Source organism: Dendropsophus ebraccatus, chromosome 3 (genome assembly GCF_027789765.1).
Source record: "Dendropsophus ebraccatus isolate aDenEbr1 chromosome 3, aDenEbr1.pat, whole genome shotgun sequence".
In the NCBI taxonomy this organism is placed as follows: Eukaryota; Metazoa; Chordata; class Amphibia; order Anura; family Hylidae; genus Dendropsophus; species Dendropsophus ebraccatus.
The window spans coordinates 25908476-25922982 of record NC_091456.1 but is presented as its reverse complement, the minus strand read 5'-3'; the positions used below and the strand labels follow the sequence as shown (position 1 = coordinate 25922982).

Genomic DNA, 14507 nt, shown 5'->3' with positions numbered 1-14507 from the left:
AAACACAACGCCGAGAAAAGAGCCAGGAGCTGACTGACTGGATAGCCAATGAAAAAAGATGTGGGTGAAAATCTGACCAATCAAGAGAAGCGTGGGAAAGCGAGGCGGTAAGTAATAGAGGCTGCAGTGCGGTGAGGTACAGTGTGGAAGACAGCGCACCCGGGCAAGCTTAGGCGGGGAGACCTCGTGAGGAAGACTACGCCGACTTATAAGAAGTAAGTGTCCCCGGACTTGGAAGATGGAGACGGTGCTTTTCATTGCTAGTGGTGTTGTGACTAGATAGTCTTATTTATGTGCATTGGTAATCCTAGGCCACCATGTCTGAGAGGAAAGCCGTCATCAAGAATGCTGACATGTCTGAGGAGATGCAGCAGGACGCTGTGGAGATGGCCACCCAAGCACTGGAGAAATTCAACATAGAGAAGGATATAGCTGCCTGTATCAAGAAGGTGAGTGCCTGTATACTGATGTGTGGAAAAGTCACCATGCTTGTAGATCAGGGCTCTCCAGCTATGGAAGAACTACAACTCCCATCATGCCTGGGCAGCCAAAGCTTTAGCTGTGGCTGTCCAGGCATGATGGGAGTTGTAGTTTTGCAACAGCTCCCCCTATTGGCTTATCTGGAGTATTTCACGCCCCCTCCTTTCCTCACAGTGTGCCATCTTCCCTCTGATACAGAGCAGGGGGAGGGAACCTTGCAAAACTACAACTCCCATCATGCCTGGACAGTCAAAGCTAGGGCGATATGGCCAAAAAATAAAACCTCAAATGTGTTTTTTTTTTATCTTAAATCATGACTATTCTCGCTTTAAATCTCATTATATATATTTTATTGCTAAATAGAACATTTTCTTGCAGCGTCAGATGCTATTTTAATGAGGCAACAACTGTAGTGACTGAGGGGGGGCTGGGGTAGCTGAGGGGGACTTAAAGGATACCTGTCACCCCCCGTGTCGGGGTGACAGGCTCCCGACCCCCGCTACAGCCCCCTATACTCACCTGATCCCGTGGGGTCCCGCTTCTGGATCCGGTCGGGTCACGGAGATCTCAGCCGCTGCAGCCCGACCCGCGAGCTGAGAGATGAGTCCAACGCTCATAGAGAATGACGGGAGCGCTGGACTCTCCGTCATTCTCTATGGGTGTTGGACTCATCTCTCAGCGCGCGCGCTGGGCTGCAGCGGCTGAGATCTCCGTGACCCGACCAGATCCAGAAGCGGGATTAGGTGAGTAGTGGAGGGTCGGGAGCCTGTCACCCCGGCACGGGGGGGTGACAGGTTCCCTTTAAAGGGAACCAATCAGCCCGTTTGAGCTGATATGGTTCCCTTGAGCATTGTATAAAGCACCTGGAGCGGCCCCGGCACGTACCGGCCACAGCAGGTGCTTTATAACGGAGAAAATTACTTTTATTCCCCGGCTCATGACTAGATACGAGCGGGGAAGTAGTCATGGTAGGCGGCTCCCTGCTCGTATCTAGTCACTGCGCTCTGCCTGTCAGCGCGCTCAGAGGGGATGATTGACAGGCAGAGAGGTCCGTTACTGGCCTCTCTGCCTGTCAATCGTCCCGCCAAGCGCGCTGACAGGCAGAGCGCAGTGACTAGATACGAGCAGGGAGCCGCCCACCATGACTACTTCCCCGCTCGTATCTAGTCATGAGCCGGGGAATAAAAGTAATTTTCTCCGTTATAAAGCACCTGCTGTGGCCGGTACGTGCCGGGGCCGCTCCAGGTGCTTTATACAATGCTCAAGGGAACCATATCAGCTCAAACGGGCTGATTGGTTCCCTTTAAGGAGCTGGGGGGGGGGGATGGGGGTAACTGGGGCAGACCACAGGTGACTGGGGCAGGACTGCACTCTTCTCCTCTCACCCCGCCACACAGGTTCCCCTCCCGGCCACACATGCAGGTCCCTGGTCTCTAGAGGAGCCAGCAGGGACTGCAGGATCGGGTGATTACTGAAGCCGTACAGCGGGATCTGATCCCGCAGCGATATTACCCTGCTGTCTCCTCCAGAGACTGTGTGTGTGTGTGTGTGTGTGTGTGTGTGTGTGTGTGTGTGTGACAGGGCGGGGGAAGGTTACCAGCTGCTGGAGGCAACCCGCGCCGCATCTCTCTGGACCATCCGCCTGCCATCTCACTGCAGCGCCCACTGGCCCCACACTGCCCCTCTCTGGACTGTTCAGCCACCTGCCCGCAACGACTTAATGAAAATCGAATTTACGACTTTTACAAAAAAATCAAATCAATTCTAACATTCTGGGCAATTTAATGGAATTCGATTAATTGCTCAGCCCTAGCCAAAGCTTTAGCTTTCCAGGCATGATGGGAGTTGTAGTTAGCAACAGCTACCCGTTAGCTTTTCCCTCCTTTCCTCACATTGTACCATCTTCCCTCTGTTACAGTAACTAGACCAGGGGTAGGGAAACTTGGCTCTGCAGCTTTTGCAAAATTACAACTCCCATCATGCCTGGACAGCTGAAGGCTGTTGGGAGTTGTAGTTTTGTAACAGCTAGAGAGCAAAGGTTCCCTACTCCTGAACTAGAATGTACATACAGCACCTCATATGATTGACTCCCTTAGGCTTGAGCCCAGACCTGGGTCATACAGGTTGTTTCAGGTATTTGATCTTCTCTTTTATTTGCATCCTGCAGGAGTTTGACAAGAAGTACAACCCTACCTGGCATTGCATCGTGGGCAGAAATTTCGGCAGTTACGTCACGCACGAGACCAAACACTTCATCTACTTCTACTTGGGCCAAGTCGCAATTCTTCTATTTAAATCGGGCTGAAAGAATTTTGAATGGACTTGCAGGTTTATGGGAACAACCCTTCCTCTACCCCTAACCGGTGTGTTACCTTGTGTTACTGGGACTCTAATGTTGCGTGTACTGATTCCATACTGGTGATAAAAAGAGATCTTGGAAAAAGAAATGGAACTGTATTTATTTTGTAAGTTTTCTTTTTCTAAACATTAAAAAGTTTTTTTTTACAATCCTTTTGTTCCATGTCTGAGGAGAATTGGTGAATGTAATGTTAGTTAATGTTGGTCTTTTGTAAAAGTCACTGTCGTTTATTTTTATTTTTTTTGCAGAAATCAATAGTACAGGTGATATTAAAGTGACTGTACCACCAGGCCCAGGCTGAAGCACTGGAGGCGGGCCGACCCACCCTTAGTGGGAGGAAACCCCGCCCCTCTATGATAGGGTTCCATTGATTCTAATGGAGTCACGTCATAAGGGAGCTGGAGTTTCTTCCCACTAAGGGTGGGTTGGCCTACCTCCAGTACTTCGGCCTGGGCCTGGTGGTACAGTCACTTTAAGAAACTTTGTAATTGGGTTTATTAGTCGTAATTGGGTTTATTAGTCGAAAAATGCATTATCATGAAAAGGCAGCTGCAGGCCCGGCACATGTGGATGAAACCCGCTGTATACTGGAACTGGTCTGCAGTAAAAAAAAAAAAAAAAAAAAAAAATAGGCGGAGAAAAGCCAGTGCCGCAGTTCATCTGTGGGTCATGTTAAAGCGAGGGAACTCTGGACAACAACAAAAAATTCTGAACACAAGGTTCTTAGCTGTGTTCCTCCTCATGTGGTTTTCCTGAAGTTCTGCTCCTCTGCTGCAGTTTTCTGCCTGCTCTATATCTCTTGCTGTTCCTGTGGACTGTATTTCCCAGTAGTCTTTGCGGTGCACTTTCAGAATGCCCTGGCTCTCATTTCCAAACCCTATGAAATCTGCATCCTCACTCTATGGGGGGATGTTTATTAAGGGTTCAAACCCACTTGGCGGGTCTGCAGCGAATCTCCTTGCTGTGTTTTTTGCAGCGAGACTCGCTGCAGATCCCGGCCCTATACTTTCATTAGCAGAGAAACTCGCAGCAGGGACGTACATCCCTGCTGCGATTTTGTCTGCAGCCCGCCCCATTAACCCCCTAGCCGCTGGACATTATACATTACCGGGTCCCCGTTCCTGCTTGCTTCGGGGCTCCCGGTGTCTTCACGGCCCGCCCGGCCAATCAGTGCGCTGCGGCCGGGCAGTGCACTGATTGACTGGGCGGAACGTGCCGGGAGCTGCCGAAGCAAGCAGGAGCGGGGACCTGGTAATGTATATCCTGCCCGGCCGCACGATCGCAGCCCCGATTGCCCCCGGCCGCACGATCGCCCCCCGCAGCCCTGATCACCCCCCGGCCATACGATCGCAGCCCCCGGCCACACGATCGCCTCCCCGCAGCCCGTGCGGCCAGGGGGTGTGGGGGGCAATCGTGCTGCGGGGGGCGATCGGGGCTGCAGGGGGCCGGGGGGTGAGATCATGCGGCCGGGGGCGATCGGGGCTGCAGGGGGGGCGATCGGGGCTGCAGGGGGGGCGATCGGGGCTGCAGGGGGGGCGATCGGGGCTGCAGGGGGGGGCGATCGTGCGGGCGGGAGCACTGTTGGGCCAGCCCACCTTCAGTGGGAAGAAACCCAGCTCTTTCATGATATGGCTCCATTAAAATCAATAGAGCCACATTATAGAGGGGTGGGGATTTTCTCCCACTGGGGGCAGACTGGCTCAGTTCCAGTGCTTCACTACCGGTCAGGCAATAGACTGGTGCCGTGCGCGGAAACTGCGCCACAGCACCGATTTTCATGCGCCGTTCTATTCATGTGCAAAACTTAATGACACTGTCACCACCTTTTTACATTCTGACTTCTCTACGCAGGTGTAAAAGGTGAATTTAGCAGTTTTCATTCCTTATTTTATATTGTACGTCATGGTGTCATCTTTTATCAAGTGCAGATTGTGCTAAGTGGGTGGGGTTTCACGGCAACAGCACCACTTGGGGGGGGGGGGGGGGGGGGGTTCACTTTAAAGCGCTTCAACTAAAAGTTTAATAGAAAATTTCCCTACATGGAGTTCTCCCCTTAGGGTGCAAACACACACAGCAGATACGCAGCAGATTTGGTGGTGCAGATTTGATGCTGTGTTCAGTTATTTAGATCTAATCTGCTGCGTATTTGCTGCGTATCGCAGCAGTCAATACGCAGCGTATATGCCGTGTGTGTTTGTACCCTAAAGTGTAAAGTTGCAACCTGTACTAAAGACGGATGGTGTGGTTGTCCAGTGAGTTCTGTGCACAAACCCTATTGAAGGGGTTAATCCAGGTATACAAAAATAACCTACTCTTTTGTAAAAACAAAAAACAGCACTATACCTGTAATTGGGTGAAGTGTGGTATTACAATTCAGGGCCATTTACTTAAATGGAGCTGAGGAAAAAAAAAAGGTGCTTTTTCCGGGGTTGGGGGGAAGCAGTAATATTTTTCTAAGCCTGGATCATCCCCTTATAATTATTTAAAGGTGTTATCCAGCGCTACAAAAACAAGACCACTTTTTCCCCCTCTCTCGTCTCCAGTTCAGGTGTGGTTTGCAATTAATCTCCATTTACTTCAATGGAACTGACTCCCAAACCCCACCCAATCTGGGAGAGGGAGAAAAGTAGCCATGTTTTGTAGCGCTGGACAACCCCTTTTAATGCATGGAACTCACTGGGTGTTATACAGTTACCTCAGCAACCTGACCACCCAGTGTCTACCTGTTCTGGATTTAAAGGGGTTATCCAGTGCTACAAAAACATGGCCACTTTTTTTCAGAGACAACACGACTTTCGTCTCCAGTTCAGGTGCGTTTTGCAATTAAGCTCCATTCACTTCAATGGAACTGAGCAGCAAAACCTTGCCCAAGCTGGAGACAAAAGTGGAGCTGTCTCTGGAAGAAAGTGGCCATGTTTTCGTAGCACTGGACAACCCCTTTAAATGAAAGTGATTTTGCAGGTCAGCTGCAGCCATTACCAGTCAATATTAGTCCATTGCAATTGCCATGTTTCAGCCCTGTGAAATTGTACCTTCAGGCTGTGCTCACACATGGAGCTTTGTGCGGGTTTTGCTGTGAATTGTACAATCATGGTAAACATACATCAAATTTGTTGCACAAATGGTGCTATTTTACCAGGATTGCACAACCCACACGACAGAGAAAAAGGATGTACGCAGCTGACTCTGTTTACCATGCAGTGGCTGGACCTGGTTATTGCAGCTCAGCTGCCATTTACTTGAACAGCCTAAATTCTATGTCTACATTTTATGCCAACATCTAAGCGTACATTCTGTCAGAATTCTCAACTTGCACTTTCTGCCAACACTCTTAAGCCTTAATTGGATGCCAACACTTAAAACCTACATTCTATGCCAAAATTCTGTGTTAACATTCTACATAAAAATTCTATTAACTAATTTTAAGGGTACAAACCCACACACCGTATACAGAGCAGATACGCAACAAATACGCAGCAGATTTGTTGGTACAGATTTGATGCTGTGTTCAGTTATTTAGATCTAATCTGCTGTGTGTTTGCTGCGTATCGCAGCAGTAAATACGCTGTTTATACGGTGTGTGGGTTTATACCCTAAGCTTGCATTCTACTTCAACATTCTATGCCAACACTCTAAGCATATTTTCCATGCCAACATTCTAAGCCTTTGTTCTGTGCCAACACTCAAACCCTACTTTTTATGCCAGCATTCTGTCAACATTTTAAGGCTACATTTTATGCAAGCATTCTATGTAAACACTTTAAGCCTACCTTGTATGTAAACAATCCATGCCAACATTCTAAGCGTTCTGTGGCACAATTGTCAACATCATAACCCTACATTCTTTGTCAACATTCTAAGCCCACATTAGTGCCAACATTTTACACATACATTTTATGCCAATACACTAATGGTCCTTTTACATGGAGCGATAATTTGGCCAATCGAACAATTAACGATTTCGAAGTAACAATGTGTTTTTTCATAACTATGAACGTTTATGGTGTTTCCAATTTTTTGCGATAACGATCGCATTTGAGCGATAATCGGCTCGTGTAAACACAGCGAACGATCAAGCAAAGAGCGAGAAATCGTTCATTTTGATCTTTCAACATGTTCTCAAATCGTCGTTGGTTGTTTGCTAAAAATTTGCAGATCGCTTCGTGTAACCAGTCTTTCACCGATTCACCCTGTGTGTGAGATGGGCTAAAGCGATCTTAAAACAAACATAATAACGATTTTTCCAAACAATATATATCGTTTCATCTAAACGTTGATCGTTATTAAAAAATCTTTTTTACTTTGAAATCGTTAATTGTTAGATTGGGTGAATTATCGCTCCGTCTAATTGCACCATTAGACTGAACGATGCATTTTTAAATAAATCGTTATTGCGATCGTTTTAAGATCGCTTAAGCCCATCTCACACATAGGGTGAATCGGTGAAAGACTGTTTACACAATGCGATCTGCTTATTTTCAGTGAACGACCAACGACGATTTGAGAACATATTGAAAGATCACGATGAACGTTTATCGCTTGTCGCTTGATTGTTCGCTGTGTTTACACGAGCCGATTATCGCTCAAATGCCATCGTTATCGTGAAAATTTGAATGATATTTGCTCCGTGTAAAAAGGACCATAAGCCAGTGCTTATCAATTCCAGTCCTCATGGCCATGGTTTGAGCACATCCCATGCAAACAAGACCTGTGATAATACCTGCTGCGTATAATTGTATCACCTGTGAAATACTAAGGAAATCCTCAAAACATGACCTGTTGGTGAGGCCTGGGTTCGGGAAGCTCTGCTCTAATGCTGCGTTTACACGTAACGATTATCGTGCGAATTTGCGCGATAACGAATTCGAACGATAATCGTACGTGTAAACGCAGCGAACGATCAAACGACGAGCGAGAAATCTTTCATTTTGATCTTTGAACCTCAAATCGTCGTTGATCGTTCGCAAAAAATTCGCAGATCGTTCCGTGTGAACAGTTGTTCGCCGATTTACCCAATGTGTGAGATAGGCTTAAGCGATCGCAAAACCAATTTTCCGTACGATATCGTTTAAGTTTTTTTTTGGTTTTTTTTTTAACGGACACAAAAGTAGTGTCGGCTACGCAGTGTGAACCTAGCCTAATCTTTAATATTTTGTTTGAGGATGATATGGAAAAATAAAAATCATACATGGGTTCTTTGAATTTTGTTTCTATATGTAAGCTGCTAGAGGAGAGCCACATAACAGCCCATACATTCCAGAAATGTCAGTGCTGATCCGGCTACAATATATGGGCTGCGAAGAGCATGTGTATAATATCAAAGGTAATTTATTACAGAACCATATGCAATGAATGGGCTGTAGGAAATATATAACAGCAGGTATAATATAGGAAATTTATTAAAGACGTATATACATATGTATGGCTTGCCAGGAAAACCTCCTAAGAACCTTGGACCGCTGCTAAGAGAGGCTGGGCTAAGGAGATTCCACCCACAGGTTCTAGAGAATTCTGCCATTGAAATGCTATTTAAAACCTGTGGGACCTGAACACGAAAGCAGTGTAGAGTTTCACCATTAGATGGCAGCAAAGTAGAGAAACAACATAGTACAGTGCATCAGCAAGTGAGAAGGAAGGCATTCTGCATAGCATTTTTTTATTTTTAGTAATTGTAGCAACCTCTTAAAATTAAAAATTATTCAATTATTCAACTGGTTTAGGATCAAGAGTAAAGTAAGGGTCCATTTACACAGAAAGATTATCTGCAAAAAATATGAAGCCAAAGCCAGGAATGGATTAGAAAAGAGGAGAAATCTCAGGCTTTTCTTTTTGACCCGATCTCTGTTTATAGTCTGTTCCTGGCTTTGGCTTCAAATCTTTGGCAGATAATCTGTCAGATAATCTTTCTGTGTAAATGAACCCTTAATCATACTCCAAATAATTCAGTGACCCTTCAAGTGCACTCTGAGTGGGTGTGGGCAAATTCTCAAACTCCACCACAGCTCATGAATGGAACAAAAAGACCACCAAACACCCAACAGATTGACAATCTAGCACTAGTGGCGATTATTGACAGACAGAATCTGAGCAAGAATGAACAGGATTGTCATGGCTTTCCTTACTTTTATGTACCGTGGAGAGGTTGGAGACAGTTTGTCAACACCCATAGTGCATTTAAAATTAAAAGGGGTATACAGATTTGTAATTTACTTCTGTTTAAAAATATTAAGTCTTCCAGTACTTATCAGCTGCTGTGTGTCCTGCAGGAAGTGGTGTATTTTTTCCAGTCTGGCATGGTGCTCTCTGCTGCCACCTCTGTCCATGTCAAGAACTGTCAAGAGCAGCAGTAAATTTCAGTCCAATGTTTGGGACTGTCTAGTTAATTTATTATTCTCCTACCTAATAATTATATGGTCTATCTTAATATAAGTATTGTATTATGAATGACTATTTGTTTGGTATATAACAAAACTTTAATAAAAAATATTGAAACAAAAAACCTCTCCTGCTCTGGACAGTTCTTGTCTGGGACAGAGGTGGGAGCAGAGAGCACGGTGTCAGACTGGAAACAAAACAACATTTCCTGCAGGACATACAGCAGCTGATAAGTACTGAAAGAATTGAGATTTTTAAATAGAAGTAAATAAAAAAATCTGTATAACTTTCTGACACCAGTTGATTTGAAAGAAAAAGATTTTCACTGGATAACCCCTTTAATTTGCTAGGTTATCTCCCCAACTGCTGACACTGTTAGATGGCTGTATGGTCAAGGAGACACTTAACCTTTCATATACAGTAAATGTCTGTGCTTCCAGATTGTAAAAGGTTTTTATTCTCTAGTCGAAAGTGCCAGAGAGGTTGCTGATCTTCTGAGCGCTGTAATACCCCCTTGCCCCCTTCCGTCTCTCACCTTCCTTGGAGCTCAGCTTGCAGCTGACAGTCAGTGAAGCAGGGTCAGGTATAGGAGGGGTAGCTAGGAGGTATTCCAGCTTGCTGCAGTTCAGGAGCTTGGAAAAGCCTTTCTGACACTATGCAATGGAGAATAAAAACATTTTACAAGTCCTAGAGGCAATATGGGACTGTACCATACAGAACAGCATTCATGCCCCAAGTGCATGAATAAGACTTGGGTTCTATGCCCCGGTCACTGGTTGATTATTTGGTTTTCCTCCAAGTGCTGCCATTGATGGGAATCATCTTGCGATCACAGTTTGGCCCTTGTCAAATTTGCTTAGATCCTTAGGGCAACTGTCAGAACAGGCTCATGTTTCCAACAAATCTTCAAGAACTGTTTACTTGCTGCTTAAAATATCTCACCTCTTTAAAGATACCATTGTCACAGAACAATAAATGATGTTCACTTCACTTGTCAGTGGTTTTAAAGGGGAACTCCAGGTAGAGGTTAAAAAAAATGAAACTTCTGCAGAAGCATAAAGCATTACTTGCCTATCTATTCCATTTTTGAAACTACCAAAAATCCATTTGTTTTGGGGGGGTTTGTTCTGTTTTGTGTTTCTGCACTTCCTGGTTTATCAGTTGTACACAGTACTACAGGTTCCAGAATGCATTGCTTTTCCTCAGCTGTTCATCACAGTCCCCCACCCTGCACATTCCCTGCCCAAAGCTGTTGCAGAACATCTAGGCTGTGTTCACACATTGCAGTTTCATGGTGTTACTGAATTATTTGCAGTAATTTATGATTTCATTGTGGTCCCACAAACACAGCATGCTGTATTCTCTACCTGTAACACCACACAGCACACTGTATTCTCTACCTGTAACACCACACAGCACGCTGTATTCTCTACCTGTAACACCACACAACACGCTGTATTCTCTACCTGTAACACCACACAACACGCTGTATTCTCTACCTGTAACACCACACAGCACGCTGTATTCTCTACCTGTAACACCACACAGCACACTGTATTCTCTACATGTAACACCACGCTGTATTCTCTAGCTGTAACACCACACAGCACACTGTATTCTCTACCTGTAACACCACACAGCACGTTGTATTCTCTACCTGTAACACCACACAGCACGTTGTATTCTCTACCTGTAACACCACACAGCACGTTGTATTCTCTACCTGTAACACCACACAGCACGCTGTATTCTCTACCTGTAACACCACACAGCACGCTGTATTCTCTACCTGTAACACCACACAGCACACTGTATTCTCTACCTGTAACACCACACAGCACGCTGTATTCTCTACCTGTAACACCACACAGCACGCTGTATTCTATACCTGTAACGCTGATATTGAAATAAAGAACTTTTTTAATGCTTCTTTTCATTTTCATGCACATATTATGATCAAGCATCTGTTATCTTTGAAGTTAAGCCCCACAATAAGGCTCTGATCCTCTCTGCCGTTTAGCATCATTTTTGTGAATACGCTGCAGTACTGCAATGACACTCCAACATGTGTGAACACAGCCTTAATTTCACTGCACACTTCTGTGTAATTAAAGAAATCAGTGCAGCAGCTGCTTCTGACCCTGCCCCCTGTCTGAATCATCAGCCTGATCTCAGCAAACACACACAATGCGAGACAGAGGCATGGAAGATTTGTCTCCTAAGGGGGGAGAGCAGAGGGAGCAGGAGACGATATGGATTTGCACAGATGCCATTTTTTTCACTTCCTGGATTTCTATCAGCTACCAGTGTGGCAGAACCGTACAGATACGGTAATACATTATATAGACACATCTATATAAAACTTTTAATGTACTTTTAATAGAAAACAAGTTTTTCTTATCCAAAGTTCCCCTTTAATGTTATGGTTGATCTTTGTATTTTATGCTTTGCAGTGCCTGAACAGCCCAATCCTGGCACTATTTCACTTGAGCCTGAATCTGCTTTGAGGCTGGCAGCTCATACTACGTTCCCTTAGGAACAGTAAAAAAACATGTTGCTGTTCACTGCAGCGGATGTAAAATAAATTGTAAGCAGGCTGCGTTTTTGCCCCAAATGACTTAAACTGTGGAAAAAACAATACATTGGTGCTGCCTTGCAGTAAAAACATATAATTTTAACAGCAATTTTGAAGAATCCCTGCAAAAAAACAGCAATACCACACTACAACGTGTGAGCACAGCCTGAACCATAACTGCAGGCTTGTCTTGTCTTGATGATTTAATGGAATATTGCTGAGGGCTCATATAGCTGTAGTTATAATCTAGCACGCTATAGACTGCTTTATGGTCCGATATGTCATATAAGTGAGCGCTGTTCTGCTAGATCGGCACTCACTTACAAAGCCTATGAGATGGCTTGATGGATATCATTACCGTACATATAGAAATATCATTATGTACATATAGAAAATAACATGTATACTTACCCGTCCATGCTCCCAGGTGTTCTGTTGCCTTTTCCCCACTGACGCTTCCTAACCAGTCTCTGAAGTGGCAGGCTGCCCAGCCAAACACTGGCTGATATGGGACAGCACCGCAGCCAGTGATTGGCTAAGTGGCCTGTTACTTAAGAGACTGGTTAAGAAGTGTCAGCGGCGGCTTTGGTCAGTGGGGAAAAGCCAGCAGGACACCAGGGAGCATGGAGAGGTAAGTATAAATGTATATATATATATATTAGTACCCCTCTCATCAGCTATCGTCCGAGAACCTCCTAATAAACAAAGCGATGCATGCCGGCAGCCAAGGATTTTGAAATCAGATGATAATGGGACCTCGCCTAATCGTTGAGGCCCTTAGCTTTACTCTGGTGAGAACAAAGAAACTGAACAAAATGACAGATATATACAGAAATTGGTTCCTAGTCCACCTAAAACAGGCAGTGTGTCGGCAACCTTAGGCTTTATGCACATGACTGTATTACGCACCACAATAGTTCACTGCTCAAACTGAACACTATGGGGGAGGTTTATCAAAGGGTGTAAAATTTAGACTGGTGCCAACTGGCCACAGCAACCAATCACAGCTGCTCTTTCCTTTCACCAGAGCTGAAAGCCGAGCTGTGATTGGTTGCTGTGGGCAGTTTGCACCAGTCTAAATTTTACACCCTTTGATAAATCTCCCCCTATACCTTCTTGTCACTCACCATCAGATGCCCATGTGTATGGAACTTCACTCCTATTATATACATTGCTTCTTATGCCAATATTCTATTGAAATATACAGTCTTTGCAGCACTGTTCCAATGAAACTGCATGGGACTCCATGTGTAACGTATGCATTGGGCTCTGGACTTACAGAGAATGGTTTTAAAACATTGTGGATTTAGTATGACCTGCTTTAAAGGTGTATTAACTTAAACATAACTTTTCATATGTTGCTTCCCATGATGAGACCAACAGTTCCATACTAGTTATATATTCAGTCTCCTTCCACCAGTTCTGATCCTGCTGCTTTCTGCTAAAGACAAAGAAATATGTGTCTGAGCTGTTCTTTCAGTCTTTGCTCTGAACCCCTTCCTCCCTTCTGAGAAGTCCCTGGCAGGCTGTATCTGCAACTTTGTAAAGACTGGAGGCTTAAAGGAGAAGTCCGGAGAAAATTTTTATCTAAGTATTGTATTGCCCTCCAAGAGTTATACAAATCACCAATATACACTTATTATGGGAAATGCACGTAAAGTGCTTTTTTCCCTGCACTTACTACTGCATCAAGGCTTCACTTCCTGGATAACATGGTGATGTCACTTCCTGGATAACATGGTAATGTCACGACCTGATTCCCAGAGCTGTGCGGGCTGTGGCTGCTGGAGAGGATGATGGCAAGAAGACACAGGGCTTTGGAGGGACACTAAGCTTCCCTCTGCCATCATCATCTTCTCTAGCAGCTACAGCCCACAAACTTCTCCTTTAATGTGAGGTCAAGTTGCTAATGAACTCACTTTGATTAGGTTGCCACAAAGTTGCAGATAATGTCCCTGGCAGGCTGTATCTGCCACTTTGTAGCCACATACAGTGAGTTCATTAGCAATATGACCTCAGATTAAGCCTCCTGGCATTACAAAGCTGCAGATACAGCCTGCCAGGGACTTGGAAGGAAGGGGGGGGGGAGACAGAGTGGACAGTTCACACACAGATTCCTTTGTCTTCAGCACAAAGCAGCAGCAGCAGCTCAGAGCTGAATATATAGTAACTAGAGATGAGCGAACCTCGAGCATGCTCGAGTCCATCTGAACCCGAACATTTGGTATTTGATTAGCGGTGGCTGCTGAACTTGGATAAAGCCCTAAGGCTATGTGGAAATCATGTATATAGTCATTGGCTGTATCCATGTTTTCCAGACAACCTTAGAGCTTTATCCAGGTACATTAGCCCCCGCTAATAAAATACCGAACGTCCGGGTTCGGATCCACTCGAACCCGGTTTGCTCATCTCTAATAATAACTGATAATAATGTAAGTATAGAATAAATTGTTAGTCTCACCATGGGAAACAACATGTGAAAAGTTATGTTTGAGCAGAATATCCCTCTAAAGCTGAGGATAAATATCCCATCTACACAAGAACCTGTCATCAGTTAAATGCTGCCTGAACCATTAGCAGGGACAGCTTGTTACAACAGTCTATAATTTGCTCTAAAACACTGAAGAGTTTCAGAAAAATTGTAGTTTAGAAATCAGCTGGATAGTCCCAGACGTCTTCATCACCGGGCTTCAATGACAGATCTCTCTTCAAACACAC

The 14507-nt window shown here is 44.9% G+C and overlaps 1 protein-coding gene across 1 annotated transcript; it reads left to right on the top strand.

The window, feature by feature from the left end:
• Positions 1–14: 14 nt before the first annotated feature.
• On the top strand, positions 15–2988 carry DYNLL1 (dynein light chain LC8-type 1). The gene is made up of 3 exons (XM_069961264.1): positions 15–215; positions 312–449; positions 2648–2988. The coding sequence occupies exons 2-3, from the start codon at positions 318–320 to the stop codon at positions 2783–2785; spliced, it is 270 nt and encodes an 89-aa protein (XP_069817365.1). The 5' UTR covers positions 15–215; positions 312–317; the 3' UTR covers positions 2786–2988.
• Positions 2989–14507: the final 11519 nt, after the last annotated feature.